This window comes from Mobula birostris, chromosome 3, assembly GCF_030028105.1.
Source record: "Mobula birostris isolate sMobBir1 chromosome 3, sMobBir1.hap1, whole genome shotgun sequence".
NCBI classification, from domain to species: domain Eukaryota; kingdom Metazoa; phylum Chordata; class Chondrichthyes; order Myliobatiformes; family Myliobatidae; genus Mobula; species Mobula birostris.
The window spans coordinates 195053490-195070725 of record NC_092372.1 but is presented as its reverse complement, the minus strand read 5'-3'; the positions used below and the strand labels follow the sequence as shown (position 1 = coordinate 195070725).

The following is a 17236-nucleotide window of genomic DNA, read 5'->3' as shown; positions in this document are numbered from 1 at the left end:
ATCTATGCCTTTATTCCTTATGCCAAATTACTTGACCATACATTTCCTTCCCTACACTATATTCTATCTTCCTCTTATTTGCCCTCTCTCCTAAACTGACCCAAGTCCTCTGGAGACACACTGCTTCCTGAATACTACCTGCCCCTCTACCTATCTTTGTATCATCCGCAAATTTGGCCACAATGCCATTCATTCCATAATCCAAATCATTGTAACGTTTAAAGAAGTGGTCCCAACACAGACCCCTTCAGAACACAGGTAGTCACCAGAAAAGGCGCACTTTATTCCCACTCTTTGCCTGCTGCTAGTCAGCCAATCTACTACCTATGCTAGTGTTTTTCCTGTAATACCATGGGCTGTTGACTTGTTTAGCAGCCTTGTGTGGAACATTGTCAAAGGCCTTGGAAAATCCAAGTAAACAACATCCTTTGGCTATCCTGCCTATTATTTCCTCAAAGAATTCCAACAGATTTGTCGGACAGTATATCTTCTGAAGGAAATAATGCTGACATTGGCCTATTTCATATTGGATCTGAACCACTGAAGTCAGGCTAATTGACCTATAATTTATTTTCTTTTGCCTCAACCCCTTCTTAAATACCAAAGTGACATTTGCAATTTTCCGGTCCTCTGGAAACCTTTTCAGAATCTAATGATTCTTGAAAGATCACTACTAATGCCTCCACAATCTCTTCAGTTACCTCTTTCAGAATCCTGGAGTACAGTCCGTCTGGTTGAGGTGACTTAACTGCCTTCAGACCTTGCAGTTTCCTAAACATCTCCTCAGTAATAGCAATTACACTCACTTCTGCTTCCTGACAGTCTTGAATTTCTGGCATACTGCTAGTGTCAGTGAAGACTGACACGAAATACTTAGTAAGTCATCCACCTTGCCCCCCCCCCACCATTACTACCTCTCTAGTGTCATTTTCCAGTGGTCCAATATCCACTCTCACCTCTCTTGGATATCTGGGGAAAAAAATACTTTTGGTGCCCTCATTATTATTATTATTATTATTATTGGCTAGCTTACCTTCATATTTCTAAGTTTAGTAGTATCTGATTAGGATTGGTGATAGTGAGTTGCTTCATAAAACTACTTTTATGACATCAAAAATAATCTTTACAAAGCAATGAAATATCTCCAGATTATGTGAAAGGCATTTATTCATTCATTTGGGAAATCAACCAAATGAATTAGATAGGCCTAATAAAGCTGTTCAGTATTTAAAATTACTGAACAGCTTGATGTAGTTTGTTTAAATATTAAGCTTACCTTTGAAACAGAATTTTGTATTATAGCTTCCCCTTTATATACATATTAAGAGTTTGACATCATCTTTGATCCTTTCAACGCATTTTATGCAGCAAATGCAATGACATTGTAGCCTTATACTTCTTGTAAAAGATGACAATGATGCAAAAAAAAAATTTCTTAATTGGATCTGCCATTCCCAAAATATTTTTGAATAGGTTACTTTGTGGAAATTGAATCCCATTTAGGGAAAAATGGAGGACTGTAATAGTAATGGCATTATTTTTGATCGGTACCCTTTCTTAAAATGCCATGGGTCAGTGAGGATTTGATAAACTTGCTTTAAGAAAGTGATGAACCCAAAAGTATATTGTCACCAAAACTCAACATTTAAGTGAGAAGAAACCTCTTCCCACACAGGTTCTGAAAATTTGATATTGGTCATAATTCTTTATTGGTTTGAATTTTTCTACAAAGGGTACTGATGATGACTCACTCTTTAAACATCACACCTGCAGGAAGTGTCTCTCCATAAACACGTCACTGGCTCTGCAATTCAAAGCGCCATAGAGGCGTGATGTTGCCACCCAGAAGGTGAAATAGGAGTCATAAATGGAGACTTTACTACAGCACATCGGGAAACTTTATGGGTAGGAGCAGGAGGTTGGGAGGCAAGTAAAGTGCTTTTGTTTTTTTGAAATATTTTTTAAGTGAGCAGTTGGATCATTTCCCTTTTTCAGAGGAAAAGGTTGTTTTCATTTTTAAATCTTTATAGTTGTCGTAGATTCAGAAATACAATTTGACATAAAAGCCCATTAAATTTATAGCTCATTTTGGAAATTTGAAGACCATGATCCAGTAAGTCTTATGATTTTCTATTTTGGTATGAAGATGTATCCATGGTTGTACCTTAAAGCATGAATATTCCTATCTTTTAGATGTTTGTGTAACTGATTACTAAGTGCTTTAGTCTTGCATTGCTTCAGACACAAAACAGTGCAACTAAATAAAATATCAAGATCATTGAAAATCTATGTATAATGTGGTTAGCAATAAGTTACTTAAAGAAAACTTGTTGTCTGCAGTATACCAAGATGGAACACAAAATGGAAATTCCTTCAAGAAAGATTTAGAAAGAATAATTGTCTCCACCCTGTGTATATTTTTGTGCATTCCCTCATTTATAATGAAACAAATATGCAGAATAGGTAAATTATTTAATAAAAATGTAAACCGGTGAAAGCAGAATGGATGGAAAACATCTGGAGAGGTTACACTGTGATACAGTTCATATCCAAATCAATAGATCACTATGTAGCTAAGGTTGGTGTTATAAAATCAAGTTGTCTTCTGCAGTTATTCAGTGCATATTTAGGTTGAGCAATGGAGACAATACAGGCAGCTTTTCCTAAATTGACCTATCAGGATATTTTCCCCATCTCAAGATAATGTGATAAGGGGCTTCATATAGGTGAGACAATGGGGTCGGGATATGTTAGATAGAGCAGTAAAATACTGATCTGTCAAAGATTCATGCATATGTTTGCTTTGTGACAATCAGAATCTAATGAAGTCCTGTTATATTTAATATTTTGACATAATTTTAAGGTTCAAGAGAGTCTAAGCTGTTTATTTGGCAATTCTTTTGCTAAGGTATTATGTACACTTTGGAAGATTTATGATAAATGATTTATTAATGGTATTATGCTGTTGGATGCTGTCAATATTATTGACAGCATCCAACAGCAACCCTAAAGTGGATTTTAAGTAATTTATAATGTATTGATTCAGATTTCATTACATAAGAACTAGGATTAGGAGCAAGCATGGACCATCTGGGCTTTTAAGCATATTTTGCCATTCATCAAGATCATGCTCCTATACCTCAGTGCCTTTTTTTTTTGCACGTTCTATATCCATGGATTTCCTTAATCAGGAGACTATTGATTTGTTGAATGAATCCAGTTACTGAGGATCCACGGTCCTCCTAAGGTTACAAAGATTCAGCATCCTCTGAACAAATTTCTCCTTGCCTTAATCCTAAATGAACCATCATATTGTGAGTTGACCCCTGATTGTAGATTGCCTAACAGGAAAAATATCATCCCTGCATCTACCCTGCCAAACTCTCTAGGAATCCTATGTTCTGAAGAGAATTGACGTACAGTGTACTCGCTCATGCAATCCTCCCATGGCAGGTGATAGTGCATCCTGACGACTGAATTGATGAAATTAGTGCAACTGTTCTGGTTTCTTCATTGCTGACGCAGTTTACATGGGAGTATCTAAATCCAATTTTCATGATGTCCATTAATCAAATATAGGGTGTAACCAGTTACACTTCAAATTAACCAGGAGATAAAATCCATCTGTCAGTCACAATCAGCTACTGTTTTTGAGTCCTGAAAAGGCCCTCTAAAGAGGAAAAAGTTACAAACTCCTTGAGAAATTCAGTGGGTCAAGGAGCAACTGTGTTGTTAAAGAAATTGTCATTGCCCTGCACCAGGATGGATTTCAACCCTAAACATCAAAAATTCCTTCCCCTTCCATCCCCCACCGAACCTCCTGAGTTCCTCCAGCAATTTGCTGTTTGCTCCACATTCCAGCATCAATTTTTTTGTGTGTCACCCTCTAGAAAAAGTAGAATTGAATTGGAAAATTTCCCATGTGTATTACCATTATGGTTATAAAACTTGGCATTTTTCATCAGCAACAGACCTTACCTCACCTTGTGTACAAATATTGTAAGCCTTCATGGTTCATTATTAATTGAAGTTGAAAAGCAAAGTATGTTTGTAAAAAGCTCCATTTGTAGATGACGATTGACTTCAAGGAATTCTGTGTTGGGATAACTGATTATACAACCACTGGGTCCAAGTCCATTTTGCAAATACAGTACAGCACATTTTTGATTATTGTCCTCTTGTGTTACTAAATCTAATTGTGCTCAAATCCTTGCAATGGTATATAGATTAACTTTATAGAATAAGCCGCTGTTAGCTTTAGCCTTCAAATTATGTTTCATCTGTCTTTAGATTACCAGTTTAGTTTTATTTATCTTATGTGTGGAGAGGAACTATAAATGGATAGAAGATCCTAAAAAGATGCAAAAGTCAGTTGATGTTTGACTTGATACTAAAGTAGTAGCAAAGTTACATGAAAAAAAGAGGAAGGTATCACAAATCACTGATGTGAATGTGTTGTGGATCGGGTGGTTAATTTGCAAACAGTGATATCTGGTCAGTAGAGTCGTGAAAAAGCTTGAATGCAAATTAAGGACACAAAATCTTGTGTTGGTGCATAATGTCAGATAGAGAAAGGCATTTTAAAATGAATTATTGCTAGCAATCTAAACTTGGAAACATTTCATGAAAACTTGGGTTTTTGGGTCTGTTCAGTTCATTGTGTTAATTTTTTTAGTTTATAAACAGAGCAGTGACTAATGATGTGTATCTCTCTTCTCCAGGGAAAACCATGACACAGAAAAGCCAGCACTAAACAGTATAGCAGACAATACAGTGGCAATGGAAGTAACGTAGTGTCCACAAAGAAAGCTGCAGCCTTGGGAACTCATTTAAGTGCTATGCATCAATAGCGTTTGTGAATGCAAGGGATGGCAGAATGCAGCACATTGTTTCCATGGCAGCTCTGGGGACTTGATGGCATTGCACATCTCATGCTTTTTTTTTTGTTACTGTTGTTAATAGGAATTGACATCTGTAAATTATGATACAGCAATTATCTGTACAGTACTACATATTTGTAATACACTTGTATATATGTTACTTGAATACTGAACTGTTCATTCGTGATGCTTTGCACTTGAAAGAGAAAACAAAATTGCAACCAGTAAGAGTGTGAGATGTGAGAGATCTATAGAGATGAAGTGTCATCACATCATGTGCATGGTGCGGAACCTGCTGTTTTATCTATTTATTGTGCTGTGTTTACAGTTTTGTACACTGTACCTTCATTGGTTCCTGTGCTGTAGTAAATGTGTTAGGTAGCTGTGGACTCCTTGGTATTTTGTAAATGGTAAACATACTTGGTTCCCCTCTGGGTCCCTGAGTTTCTGTGTATCATGTAAAAATGGTGACATACATACAGATTTGAAAATTAAGGCATCGGTTTGTAAATGGGGATGGAACTACTTCTTGGAGACATAGGGATCTTCCACTTATATTTGTTCTAACGCAAGTAACAAGCTGGAAATGAAGTCACATTTTTTTCAGAAGCAGAGAAGCTTCTGCAAAATTATTTTAGCACTAATTATTTTCTATGCTGCTTAGATTTTTTTTGCTCATTTGAGTTTAAATGAATTGAACCTCCTTCAAACAAATCTGAGCTGTATCAGAGTTTCCCTTGCTTTTTCATAATTCATCGTTTTATTTTTGTATCTGTTAAAGTTGTAAATTTCTTGGTTGATTTTGTGCTCCTGTACACAGACTTCATTCTTCACTTGTTCATGTCAAAAAAAAGAGAAGAAACAAAAAGGAGATAAGGGAGATGAATGCAGTAGTTGCTGTACGTGTATCATCATTCCAGTTTCTGAAACAGCCAGCTTTTACTTTCAGATTCTTGTGAAGGCTGTAAGGCCAGAACCACGATATCGGGTGCCTTCCTTTGGAAATAATAGACCTCTCTTCTGTGAAGAGATTGGTACTTAACAGACTACTACTAGTGCTTTGTCAGTACCTGAGTCTGAATGCCCAGTCCAATGGCATATTTATCCTCAAGGTTTTTAATCCCACCTGGAATTGTGACAGAACTCTCACAAAATAAACCCAGGGCATTACATGTTGACCAACAGCTGTGTTTTTTTTTAAATTTTGTATCGTGTGTTGGAGTTATTTTTCTTGCTACATTAGAAAGAAAAGTAATTTGTGTATTTACAGTATTTTGTAATTGAAGCATTATGAAATGTGAGCTCTCACCATTTTACCATGCTGGTAAGTTAGACTTAAAAAAAAAAATCTGGGGGGATATTATGTGGCTGGTAATGCATTGAGGAGGTAACTTATTGGACCACTTCATAAATAACTTAAGTTTATAGCATACATCTTTTCAAGACCTAATGCTTATATTGAAACAAAGTAAATTGATCCTTGTTGAATTTCAGTAATTACTTTGTTCTGCTTATTTTTATTTTACTACTTTATTGCACAATTAGATCATTGGAAAATAATTGCCTCTTAGTCATTGCTTTGTCTGACCAGTGCAGTAATGACAACATTGTTCCTCAGATGTGAAGCAACTGCTTACCAATAAGATGTTACTGTCTTTCTGAGGATTCAAAGCCTAAAGACACTTCCTTTTCAGAAAGTTGTGTCATTGTACTTCCAGTTTGACATGGTAAACTTCGTAAATACATAATTTTACATTTTCTTTGCCCAAAAGAAAACAGATTTTTAAGCACTTCACAGTTGGTGGTTCTAAAAATAATTTCTTAATTTGGGCTTTTTAAACAATTTGTTCCATTATCAACAACAGTGAGAACAAACATAAATTAAGTGACTGCTTTGCAAAGCACTTGTGCTATGTCCACTCTGGCCATCTTGAACTGTCATTGACATGTCATTTCAACCCCACCAGCTTGTCTGTCCTTGGCCTTCTCACGGACAGGATGAGGCCAAATGGAAACTACCTCATATTCTGCCTGTGTAGTATGAATATCAAATTACTTAACTTTGGGTAAACTTGTACCTCCTGTATACCTTTCTCCTTCTGATCCATCCAGGTCTTGCCAGCCCCATCATACCATCTTCACCCCCCCTGCCCCCCCCATCAGTTACTTCCTCCTTCATCTGGTTCTATCTGTTCATCATGCAAACGTATAATCCATTGCCTTTCCCTTACTTTGTTCTATTACTTAGCAGAATCTGGTCTCCATATCACTCTTCAGCTTGCCTCCATCTCCCACTGTGCTGCATCTGCCCATCTGGTTCCACTATTGCCTACCAGCACTGTCTCTCTCTCTTCCCCCAACCTCTTTATTCTGTCTATCTCCCCTCTACACTCTCAGCCCTAATGAAGGGTCTCGACCTGTAATGACAACTGTGCTACCTCGAAAGATGCTGCTTGATCTCCTTGAATTCCTCAAGCAGTTTGGATTTTGCTCCAGATTGCAACATCTTCAATCTCTTGTATCAATCTTTATTTCAAAATTAGTATTTAACATTTTGGTTCTTCAGATTGAGGCTTGCCCAAAAGGGGCGAAACTAATCATATATTCGGCAGCAGGTAGTATACCAGCTCTATTTTTATCATTTCCTTGAATTATTATTGGATTGTTCCTTGCATTCGTTATTCAAGATACTGATCGATTTTGGCTTCCAACGTTGTTCAACTCTGAAAGGTATGAGTATCTTCCTAACCAATCCTATAAATAACCATAGCAACATTTATATTCTTTAAGTGCATAAACTCAGATTCTAATTGTATACGGTTTTCAATAATTTATCATAAGAGTAAGCATTTTACTTCCAGTATCAAAATTAGTGCACAGTGAGAAACTGAACTTTATAAGAAAAAATTCATGTTTTAATCGTAAAGCAAGGCAGCAACTGGATTAAAATCCATACATCATATACATCATTGAAAGATTCAGCACAAGGAGGGACATTTTGGCCCATTATGCCTCTACTGTATTTTTTACGGTGATATTCTGTAGACCCATGCCTTTAAGTAAAATCAGTTCACTTTTCACCATTTTAATTCATCTTTTTTCTGTAATTCTCATTACTCCATGCATTGCAGCTAAAATCCTGAAAAATAAGTAAATAAATCCGCTTCTTGTCAACTCCTGTTATTTGCTGATCCCTTTTGGAATCCTCTGATTTCTGATGCTTCTGCAATTGGGAACTATTTCTCATTTATCAAAACTCTTCAAGATCTTGAATGCATAGTAAGTCCTAAGAAAATCAACTCCTGACTTCCCTAGTTCTTCTACTGAATCTTTTTTGCATTTCTGAAAAAGCCTTGACCTTTCTCCTAGTATGAAAAGGCTCAGAATTGGCTATAGAGCTGCAACCAGGGCCTAATCAGTGTTTTGTATGAGCCTTAGCATAAATTCCTTACCTTAGCATTTTTATTTGTATAAAGCCAAGTATAATGTGTACCCCCTTTGATTTATCCAGCCACCTTCTTAAAAAAAAACATTCAAATGATGTATTCAGGCATCTAAGAATTTTTTTCACCTCCAAAATTGTACCATTTTAGTTTTTGTGCTTAATATTAAAGTACATACATTTCATCTGCCACTTTCCTATCTGTTTAACTATCATAAAACTCCCAGCAGTTAGAAATTCTCCATTCTCCTGAAGTAAAGTCCAACATATCCGAGCCCTTATTAATCTATCAAACAGCAGTGGTTCCAAATCAGATATATGGGACAACCTACCATACAACATTCCTTTAAGATGAAAAATATGCTCATCATTACTACTTTCTGTATTTAAGCTAATTTCATATTCACACACTCGTGCTTCTCATCACACTTGTTTCAAATTGTGTTAGCGCATAAGTCAGTACTTTAATTCAAAGTTTTCATTATTAATAAGATAACACAATCAAATAAATGCTGCCTTTCTCAACCCCATTTTGGCTTTCATTTGTTAATATGTTGTATTTCCAAAAATATATATATTGTCTTTGAAGTTCTCCTTTCAATGATGTTGAACTGATTTGCCTGTATTTTTTAGACTCAACCTTACTGAGTGCATAGTGTGATATTTGCAGATTCTTGATATTTTGTCATTATCTAAATTCAAGCAACCCACAGGTGCTTGAATTTTATGCGGAATGGCGGGTGTCTGGAATGCAATGCCTGGCTGGTAGTGGAAGCAAATATGATAGAGGTATTTAAAGTATCCTCTTAGATGAGCATGTAATGCCGAGCATGGAGGGATACAGACCTTGGGTAATTATTTTCATAATTAGTTCAGCACAACATTGTAGCTGTGAAGGGCTTTATCCTGTATAGTATTGTACTGTATTCTATTTTCTGGATCTAATATATCTGGACTACTTCCTTCCTCTACACTAAAAGTAATTCTCATGCATCTGTTTTCTCTTTTCTGCAATAAATCTAAACTTAAGTGATCTTTTTCCAAAATATAACCTAACTAAAGCAAGTTCCATTTTCCTAATTTATTCCCCAAAACCACATCTTAACATTTTCTTGTTTGTGTGGGAACCTAGTGATTTAAAGTTATTTTTGTATCTACTCCAAGAATTATTCTTCCCTGTTGAAGGGGTCGACTACTTTTTTCCATAGATGCTGCCTGGCCTGTCGAGTTCCTGCAGCATTGTGTGTGTGTTGCTTGAATTTCCAGCATCTGCAGATTTTCTCTTGTTTGTGATTATTCTTCCCTTCTTGTTCTGCCATATATCTCATTCTATGTTGTTCAATTTATTTCTGCAATATTTGGCATCCTGTATTTGGCATCCTGTAGTATATACTATCAATGGCTAGTTACTGTTCCTGATCCTAATTAAATCACATTAAGCATGCTTTTCCTGCCTTTAACTGTACTGGAAATATTGAAAAGAATAGCAGCACCACATTTTCTTTCCTTACTGCATTTTAACCAGAAACAAAGTAAATTTCTCCTGTTTCAGTCATTGTTTTGCCACAAAATAATCCACTTCTTTCCATATACCTACAACTTGCCAAGCATATTCAATATTTTGGCATCTGTTTACATCTTTCTCATGTGTCAATGTCTGCTCTTGCCACATTTCTCCTTCTGTATTTCAATAACTGGACCCACTATTGCATATATTCTTTGTATCACAGATCTTAGAGTTATATATAGAATATCTATAAATCCCTCACCAGCTCTTAAAACTGGATCTTGAACTTTTCTTGTCTACAAAAAACATAAAGGAAGCCCAGTGTTGTGCCAACCTCTTAACCTATTCCAAGATTATTCTAATGCTTCCCTCCCAATAGCCCTCCATTTTTATTTCATTAATGTTTTCTACATTGTTTCTCACATACAGTATGATTATTTCTAATGTACATCCCTGCCCAGTCCCTCCAAAAAATGCATTTACACAGTAATAATTCTTTCTGGGGTTAGAGAATTCCCAAAATTGATGCTACAAGTTCAGGACAATTCAATTTTGTAAGCTTATCTGCCCCCAGTACAGTCATTTACCCAATTACTGTATAGCATCTGGTCTGCACACCCACAAAATGTTCTTGGTTCTGAAAATTGGCTTCCAGCATTTTTCCATAAGGAATTTTGCCTTTCCCTATCCTGCAGAAAAAAATGCCTATTATTCCCATGAATACTACAGAGCTGAACTCTTGGAATTACCACTCCACAAACTTATCAGTTTCGGAAGTTCCTTGTAATGACTTTAGTCTCTCAAAAGTGGTAGCCTTGAGTGCAGATAATGCCATTCAGAATTGTCCAGGAATTTACTACATGATACAATCACAGTCAAGATCAGTATTTCCCTATTACTATGTTAATTATGTGTGTATGGCAGATTTTCAATTTGCAGTTCAAATCCTTTTGATTGTTTTCTCGGCCTAGTAAATGTTAATATTATACCCTTCAACTGGATGAATTATTCATTATTTGCTGTTGCCCCTTAAATCACTTAGCATCACCTTCACCCTTTGCCGAGTTCCATAGCTGTTCTGCTTAGTAAGACACTATCTAGCAGATTCAAGACAGCTCTATTTTTACCCACTGTGCTCACAAATCTGAGAAATAGTGGTATGTCTCATTTAGTATAGGTGGGGAAAACTGGTAATTTGTGATTCAGGCATTATCTATAGCATATGGTTTTTTAAAGTATTTCTGCTGATTTTGCATTTTGGGAAGATGCTTGCTTCGGATATTGCCTTGATTCTATTAACTACCCAGACATTTTTCATTTTCAAAAAGGGAGTCTAAGCAGCTGCATTTCTACCATGACAAAAAAGAGTAAAGATTTGGGAAGTAGTCATGAATCTTGGATGTACACTAAATGGTGCAGTCCTGGTATAATACTGAAGAACAGAAGAATCATAATGTACAAATCCAAGGATCCTTGAAGGTGGCAGTGTAAGCGTATATCATTGTCAAGAAAGATTATGGTTCTTTATTAATTAGTACATGGAATAAAAGAGGGGGGAGGTCTGTCTCCAAATTTATAAAGCATTGGTCTGACCTTCGCTGGAGTATCACATATTATTCTGGTCATCACCTAAGAAAGTTGTTTGCACTAGAGTGGGTGCAGAGTGGATATCAGAATGTTACTTGAGATGGAATGTTCCAGTTACATGAAGAGGCAGGTCCAGATGAAATGTCTCAACCCAAAATCTTGACTTTTCATATCCCTCCACTGATGTTCCCTGACTTTCTGAGTTAATTCAGCCATTTTTTTTAATGAGAAGCTCCAATCAGAAACACACATAACTAGAGGAAAGTGATTTGGAGGGAATGTGAAGGGAACCTTTTTCACCCTGAGAGTGGAGAATACTTAGTATTCTCAGTGCTTGAGAGCTGTGGTAGATTCACTAACAGTGTAACTAATGTTACATGACCATTACCTTACTGCTGTTTGTTGCAGCTTTGTGTATAAAGTAAGTTTTTCTACAAAACTGCAGTGAGTACACTTCAAAGGTAATTCATTAATTAGTTCATAAGTTGTGAATTGCATTGTGTAAATATAATTCTTTGAGACAATGAAGAAATGAATGGAGGTGCACAGTGCCATATGGAGAAATGAGATATCAGGATTGCTAAGGTTAGAAGTTGGCATGCTGAGGCCGTGGAGGGACTTTGTACAGTCTCAAATTTGATACGTTTTGGGGGTAGGTTATATGCAAGTGATGGGTTAACAGGAATGGGTGTAGTGAAAGCACTGCTCCTGCATGGATTCAGTACTCCAGGTTTGATACTAACTTCATGTCTTGTGTGGAATTTGCACATTCTTCCCATAACCATGTGGGTTTCCTCTCTGCATTCTCGTTTCCCTCACTCATTTCATTGGTGAGTTGGTAGGTTAGATAACTTCTGTAAATTTCAGTGTAGGTCAATGACAGAAAAAAAAAATCAGGAGTTTGTGGGCATATGAAAGAAGGTGAGTTGCAGGGCTGCAGGTGAATAAGGCATGGGTGTGGAACAGGAGGCATACAGCATGGAGTCATACAGCACAGCCTTTCTACCCAACTTGTCCATGCCAAACAAGGTAACTATCTGAGCTAATCTAATTTGCACCTGTTCAAATGTCTTTCAAATGCTGTTAATTGTACCCACTTGAATTACTTCCTCTGGCCCCTCATTACAAAGAAAACTGATGAGTGTGTTTGTTCAGATCCAAAGGGTGGCTTTCATAATCAATAATGAAGGAATATGTGCTACATGTTGTAGAGACATGGTAGTATTGAATGAAGTGAAATTTAGCTCATCTGAGAGAGGAGGAGGAGAGTCTGGCCAAGTGGCATTGTCAAATCTTGAGTTGATTGCAGCCAGGTGATAATTAGATGGGCTATGACCAAGACCATATTATTTGTGATAGAGCATCATACATGAAAGCAAGGTCTACGGAAGTTAAGAATGTTATCCAGGAGGGATATTGATTCAGGATTGAGGGTACGGCCAGTTTAGCTATGTGTGGATAAATTCATTCACCACTGCACTAAATTGATTGTGCAACCTAGAGATTCATTTTCAAAGTCTCCTTACAACTCATGTTCTCAGTTTTATTTTTTATTTGCACAGTTTGTCTTTTGCATGTTGGTTGGTTGTCATTCTTTATAAATATATAGTTCTGTCTTGGACCTTGTGTTTCTAGCTTTTCAGCATTTACAAATAACTTCTATCCGGTTCAAATAGAATTTTTTTTTGTATAATGAAATCAAGTTGTCCATTTACATTTTTTTTAACAATTCTTCCATCAAAACAGCTTAAGACTTACTATCTTTATGAAAGATCCCACCAAACTTTAGATAAGTGAGTTTCTATCTCATAAGTCAAGTCATCGTTACCTGATGTTATGGTGCCACCAATCACATCCTACCAGCTTGAGCACTTCCCTAACAACTAGACAGTACAGTGGGGAACAGTAAATTCTCTAATTAGGCCAATAATTTTCCTTCAATTCCATGAGTTCTTGTTGGATTAAGGGAGATTTCTATATAAACAAACTACTGAAGTACTGTATAAGAACTGAAATGGGGCACATCCATTCCAAAACTTCTTTTCTCAAGCTCGTAATCAAAATTAGTGGATCAACTGCCTAATTAAACTGAGCCAACAATATGGCATTGTTTTTCAAACATCTTTTGGAAAAAAAAGGAAATTGTATTATTTGATGTACTGTAGTTAAGAGTAATAGCTACTTGCTATCACATTCATGTAGGTAGAAAAGATTTTACAAAAAAAAAAATCAGTAATTTTAGTGTTCGTCACCACCTGTGAATAACCCAGTTTCAAGTAATGGAGCACATTTCCCATGCTGTCTTTAAACTCACAGGAATCCTGGTTCCTTTGTCTTCCAGAAAAAAACTATAATAGTGTGTAATATCCTAAGGAGAATTAAAAATAGTTTGTGGAATTAATAACATCCAATAGCCAGGAAAACCTGTCAGGCTGCCACCAGCAAAGTTCTGAGTGAACAGGATTATTGGAGTGTACTGTATTAGATTTCTGTAGTATTTTTCTTTGTAGTGTTTACACTGAGTTTATTACGTCCACTTTCAAAGTTTCTGCTTTTTGAACCAAAAGAACAATTATATTTTTACAGCCTCCTTGAAGGATTGCAGTTAGCTGTTACTTCAATCGAAAAGCAAAGCATTTTTTTAAAAAAACTTAAGGTGCAGAAAGTCTGGAATAAAAATAGGAGATTCTGGAAATAATCAGCAACTTCAGCATCAATGCAGAGTGAAACAAGAAACTGCAGATGTTGGAATATGATGCAACAAGTGATGGAAGTCAGGCAACTGTGGAAGGAAATGGACAGTCGACTTTTCAGGTTGATGTGCTCCGACTGGACTGAAAGAGAAGAGGTAACCAGTATAAAGGGGTGAAGGGGTGGGTGGTTCCAGACAAGGAGGAATGACATGCAGATGGAGGTGAAGAGTGGAAACAGCAACGGAGGCTAGGAGGTAATAAGTGGAGGAGGCAACAAAGGGCTGCAAATAACGGAATCTGACGGGAAAGTGGGATGGAACATGGAATCAAATGAGGAAGTTGGAAAGCAGATGTTAACAGTAAATGGTGTGGGTGCTAGAGGGAGGAATGTGTGGGTCATGGGCAGATGGAGCAGGTGGAGAAGAGAAAAGAAACAGGGTGACGGAGGTTGGGTGTGCATAGAAAGTAGATAAGGGGAGAAAAGACAGGTCGAGCAGTTTACCTGAAACTGGAAAACACAATGGTTTGTATGTGGAATAGAAGGTGTTGCTCTTCTAGCTTACATTTGGCCACACCCCGGCAGTGGTGATCAGGTTCGATGAAGGATCATCAACCTGAAATATTAACTTGATTTCTCCCTGCTGACCCATTATCTCCAGCACCATATTTGATTTTTTTTTTTACTTTATTCAACTGATCATAGAATCTTGATTTGGACTGAACATAAATTGTGTGAAGATTCTATAACATTCTGGATGACGTAAACTGAGGAAACAAATACAATCGAGCAGAAATCCCACCACAATATTTTCCTTTTAGAAATTCTTAAAAATTCCTTTCAAGTATGTATGCTGTTCAGCCACTGAGCCATCTCCTACTGCTTGGCTGCTTACAGTAATAGTGGTTGTGCTGTTTCAAAGCTAGCTGTGTGATGTGACTCTTTAGCAGGTGAGATAGCCTGGAATTAAGTGGAAGTAAAATAATTTGATATTTTTAATAAAGTCATCAGTATTTATAGATTATCTCCATCATTATGATGAGTTTAAAGTAAATTTATTATCATAGTACATATGCCAGCTTATACAACCCTAAGATTCATTTCCTTGTGGACCTTCACAGTAAATACAAGAAACACAATAAAATCAATGAAAGACTGCACCCAACAGAATGGGTGGGCAAACCAATTTGCAAAAAAAAGGACTGCAAATACAAAAAGAAAGAAAAAACATTAGAATAAATAATATTGAGAATATACGATGAAGAGTTGGACCGTAAGACAGGGGAGCAGAGTTGGCCATCTGGCCCATTGAGTCTACTCCACCATTCAATCAGGGCTGATCCTTTTCAACTCCTCCTCCACCCCAGTTCCCGGCCCTTCTTCCCGTAACCTTTGATGCCATGTCCATTCAAGAGCCTATCAATCTCTGCCTGAAATACACCCAACGACCTGGCCTCCACAGCTGCATGCAGCAACAAATTCCACAAATTCACCACCCTTTGGCCAAATAAATTTCTCCACATCTGTTTTGAAAGGACGCCCCTTTATCCTGAGTCTGTGCCCTCTTGTCCTAGACTCTCCCACCATGGGAAATATCCTTTCCACATCTACTCTGTCTAGGCTTTTCAACATTCGAAAGGTTTCAATGAGATTCCCCTTCATCCTTCTGAATTCCAGCAAGTACAGACCCAGAGCCATCAAATGTTCCTCGTATGGACTACTACTTGGAGGTTAGAAGAATGAAGGGGGACTTCATAGAAACATTTTGAATGTTGAAAGGCATGGACAGATTGGATGTGGCAAAGTTGTTTCCCGTGGTGGGAGAGTCTAGTACAAGAGGGCATGGCTTAAGGATTGAAGGATGCCCATTCAGAACAGAGATACGAAGAAATTTTTTTAGCTAGAAGGTGGTGAATCTGTGGAATTTGTTGCCACAGGTGGCAGTGGAGGTCAAGTCATTGGGTGTATTTAAGGCAGAGATTGATAGGTATCTGAGTAGCCAGGGCATCAAAGGTTATGGTGAGAAGGCGGCGGAGTGGGACTAAATGGGAGAATGGATCAGCTCATGATAAAATGGCGGAGCAGACTCAATGGGCCGAATGGCTGACTTCTGCTCCGTTGTCTTATGGTCTTATATGATAACCCTTTCATTCCTGAATCATCTTCGTGAACCTCATCTGAACCCTCCAATACCAGCAAAGTTGTGGGAACAGTTCAGTGATGGGGTGAGTGAAGTTATCCTCTGTTTCAAAAGCCTGTTGGTTGAAGGGTAATAACTGTTGTTGATCATGGCGGTGTGGGTTCTGATGGTCCTGTAGCACCTTCCTGATGGCAGCAGCGAGAGGAGAGCATGGCCTGGATGCTGGTGGGGGATGATGGATGCCGCTCTCCTGTGACAGCACTCTGTGTAGGTATGCCCAATGGTGGGGAGGGCTCAACCCATCATACTTTCTGTAGGTTTTTCCCTTCAAAGGCATTGCTGTTTCCATACCAGGCAGGGATGGAGTCCAGTCAGTATACTCTCCACCACACATCTACTGAAGTTTGTCAAAGTTGTAGATGACATGTCAAATCTTTGCAAACTTAATAGAAAAAGGCACTTTCATTTCTTCTTTGTAATGGCAATTACATGCTGGACCCAGGACAGATCCTCTGAAATGATAATACCAAGGAATTTAAAGTTGTTTATCTGCTTCACCTCTTATCAACCAATGAGGACTGGTTCATGGACCTTCAATTTTCTCCTTCTGAAGTTAATAATCAACTCCTTGGTCTTGCTGACATTGAGTGAGACCTAGTTGTTATGGCACCACTCAGCCAGATTCTCAATCTCCCTCCTCTAAGGTGATTCAAGGCCACCTTAGATTTGACCAATGACAGTGGTGTCTCCAGCAAACTTAAATATGGCATTGGAAATGTAGCCTCAGCACCATAAGTATAAAGTAAATAGAGCAGGGGGCAATGCACACAGCCGTGTGTTGCACTTGTGCTGATGGTGACTGTGGAGGAAATGTTGCCAATCTGAATTGACTGGGGCCTGCAAGTGACAAAATCAAGGACCCAATTCCACAAGGAGGTATTGAGGCCTAGGTCTTGAAGCTTAAGTTTCGAGAGGATAGTACTGAATGA

The 17236-nt window shown here is 37.6% G+C and overlaps 1 protein-coding gene and 1 long non-coding RNA gene across 4 annotated transcripts in view; one reads left to right on the top strand and one right to left on the bottom strand.

Moving 5' to 3' along the window:
• LOC140195516 (enhancer of polycomb homolog 1-like) overlaps positions 1-5046 on the top strand; it is a 201790-nt gene extending 196744 nt beyond the window's left edge. For all 3 annotated transcript variants that reach the window (XM_072253972.1, XM_072253971.1, XM_072253973.1), the window contains one exon: positions 4722-5046. In XM_072253972.1, coding sequence (XP_072110073.1) covers positions 4722-4794 — 73 coding nt within the window. In that variant the 3' untranslated portion in view covers positions 4795-5046. The remainder of the gene's footprint in view (positions 1-4721) is intronic.
• LOC140195517 (uncharacterized) overlaps positions 1-17236 on the bottom strand; it is a 115944-nt gene that overhangs the window by 35692 nt on the left and 63016 nt on the right. The gene's annotated exons all lie outside the window — the stretch shown is intronic.